General features: G+C 38.6%; 1 protein-coding gene across 2 annotated transcripts in view; it reads left to right on the top strand.

Moving 5' to 3' along the window:
• The window catches only part of LOC111869016 (actin-related protein 5), a 14,671-nt gene extending 13,645 nt beyond the window's left edge, over positions 1-1,026 (top strand). For both annotated transcript variants that reach the window (XM_023860191.2, XM_023860190.2), the window contains exon 10: positions 154-1,026. In XM_023860191.2, coding sequence (XP_023715959.1) covers positions 154-780 — 627 coding nt within the window. In that variant the 3' untranslated portion in view covers positions 781-1,026. The remainder of the gene's footprint in view (positions 1-153) is intronic.
• The last annotated feature ends 1,487 nt before the right edge of the window (positions 1,027-2,513 follow it).

Raw genomic sequence — 2,513 nt, 5'->3', positions numbered from 1 at the left:
GCTGTGTTGTTATAACCTCTTATGATATTGTTAGTGTGATGGACCAGAATGAAACAAATAAAACTTTCCTTCTACCTTTACAAACTGGAAGATTTGTATTAGTAAATGAGTACTAACTTGAAACCTACGTGTATCTATCATCCTGGCATTTAGGAAGGAGGAGACTCTGACAGCGATGAAGAACAGAAACTGCTCGAGTTGGAGGAAGTACTTCGTCGCCATGATCCAGAATTTGAGGGTTCAGGTTCAGCTGGGACCTCTGGCAACAACAATAATGGCAACACAGCTGAAACTCACCAGCTTCATGTAGGCATAGAGTGTATCCGGGCCCCTGAACTCCTCTTCCAGCCATCTATGATTGGCTCAGTAGAGGCAGGATTGGCAGAAACCATAGAGTTTGTTTTGTGTGGCTATCCAAGTGATGTTCAGAATGCACTCGTGAGCAATGTCTTCCTGACTGGTGGTTGTGCATCATTCTCTGGTTTACCTGAGAGACTCCGTCGGGAACTGCAGGAGATGCGTCCATTTAAATCAACATTCAGCGTCACAGTTGCTGCCAACCCAACACTTGATGCTTGGTATGGTGCACGCACGTTCTCTTCTTCTCCAGATCTCAGCCAGTATCTTCTCACTAGATTGGAGTATGAGGAGAAGGGTGGCGAGTATCTAAAGGAGCATGATACTTCTAACAAGTATTATCCCTCACCAACACCCCTTCCTCAAGCAGAGACCATTCCATTACCTGTGGGTGGAGAAGAAATTGAAATTGATGTTTTCTAAGCACTTAAACACCGGCCACAAAAGTAACTTGTTAATATGATGTTTACAGTTTCAAATGAACATTTCCAATAAATATCATTACTTTGAATATAAGTAATTTAACTAAACCTTATGCTAGAAGAGTTCCATCTCCTGGGATATAACATGGTGTAGTTCAGTGAAAGTCAGCTGTCATTGCTTGCTGCCTGCTTCATGCTGGTTTCTTGTATGGCTTACTTTTAAACTCTGAAGATGGAAATGAAATGAAGAAAGCAGTCTTCTGGGATTTGGCAGACTGCTTTTACCGGTTCTCATGGTCTCTTCGCTTGCAGATTTCTTATATTTTTTCTTCTACCCTGAAGATGGATGCGATACGTTCCTCCGAAACGTCGGTTAACACCACATATACACGGTGCCAAATCCCAGAAGACTGCTTTCTTCATAGTCACCGCCATGAAAGCCTCAAATCTTACATGGAAATGAAATGTTCTCTGAATCATCAGTTGACTTTCAGTGGACTGTGCAGTATTATATCCCATAACCATTCCTGTGAGAACCTCATTCTACATGAACCTTACACTAGATCAAGGTATAACATCACTAAAGCATGTAACCTCTGTTGACTTTTCCTTAATCACATGCTTATATTTCCCTAATGTGTTTTGGTTCTTATCAGACTATATTGAGGTTCTTTTTACCAGATATTATATTGAAACTTTACATAATTATTCAGAATTACTTTATTCTAGTCCTAAAATAAATAAACAAAATTATTATTAAAACAAATAAACTAATGGTGTTGTTATTCAGGATTATACCATGTCTTGCACCAGTTTGGTTGTTGTGTCATTTATTTTTGGGGTCATAATGTTGTGATTCAGTTGCACCGATGTTGGTTGCTGTACTTGGTTCAAAATCAAACACTATACCACAAATTAAAAGTTCCTCATTTTAACGTAACAAGGCACATAAACTTTTATATGAAACAGAGTATTCCTAATAAAGTGCAGTATTCAGAATTACTGGGGTTCTTGGTGCTGTCCATTGTCTGATATTCTAAAAAACTAGAGAACACAGCATTTCTAATGGACCCAACAAAGTAGGTGTCTCCATCCCTCACCTGAGGATGGAAACAGATCCAGTTTCCAAATTTTGTGTTCTCTAGTTTTTTTAGAATATCGGATGATGAACAAAGTCCAAAAACCCTGTATTTCCACCACTGTCAGAACCCTAGAACCAAAGTGTAGCATTTGTAAGAAAGAAAATATTAAGTTAACTAATGTCGTTTGGACACTTGTTCTCTGGAAGCTATCCTGTAGTAGAACAGAAGGTTCTTGCTGTATCTCCTCATGAAATACCTTATATGAATGATCAGTTTCAGAGTTTGAATTACTGAAGCAGAAGTACATCATAGAAGAAAGGAATCTGGAAGGAATAATGGAAATATGGAGGTAGTAAAAATGTATAAGGACGCCTCTCACCTGGCCAAAATGGGAACTTTTTCACTCAACCCAAAATAAAGGAAGTTGTCACAGATTTCTGAATGCGTTCTAGATTTGTAGTTCAGCTTCTTTCTTGGGAAGAAGGGTGGAGTGTGGATTTGTAGAAGTATACAGTATCAGATCCCAAGCTTTTGGTGTTAGAGATAATGATATGCATAAACCTAGACTAAAACATACAAGGCAACTGTATGCAGTACTCAACAGACAGACAGAAAAAATTTAAAACATTCTTTCCTTAGAATTATTAAGAGG

The sequence above is a fragment of the Cryptotermes secundus genome, unplaced genomic scaffold (assembly GCF_002891405.2).
Source record: "Cryptotermes secundus unplaced genomic scaffold, Csec_1.0 scaffold70, whole genome shotgun sequence".
Classification (NCBI taxonomy): Eukaryota; Metazoa; Arthropoda; class Insecta; order Blattodea; family Kalotermitidae; genus Cryptotermes; species Cryptotermes secundus.
The sequence above is the reverse complement of the archived record's forward strand: the minus strand, read 5'-3'. Positions and strand labels throughout refer to the sequence as shown.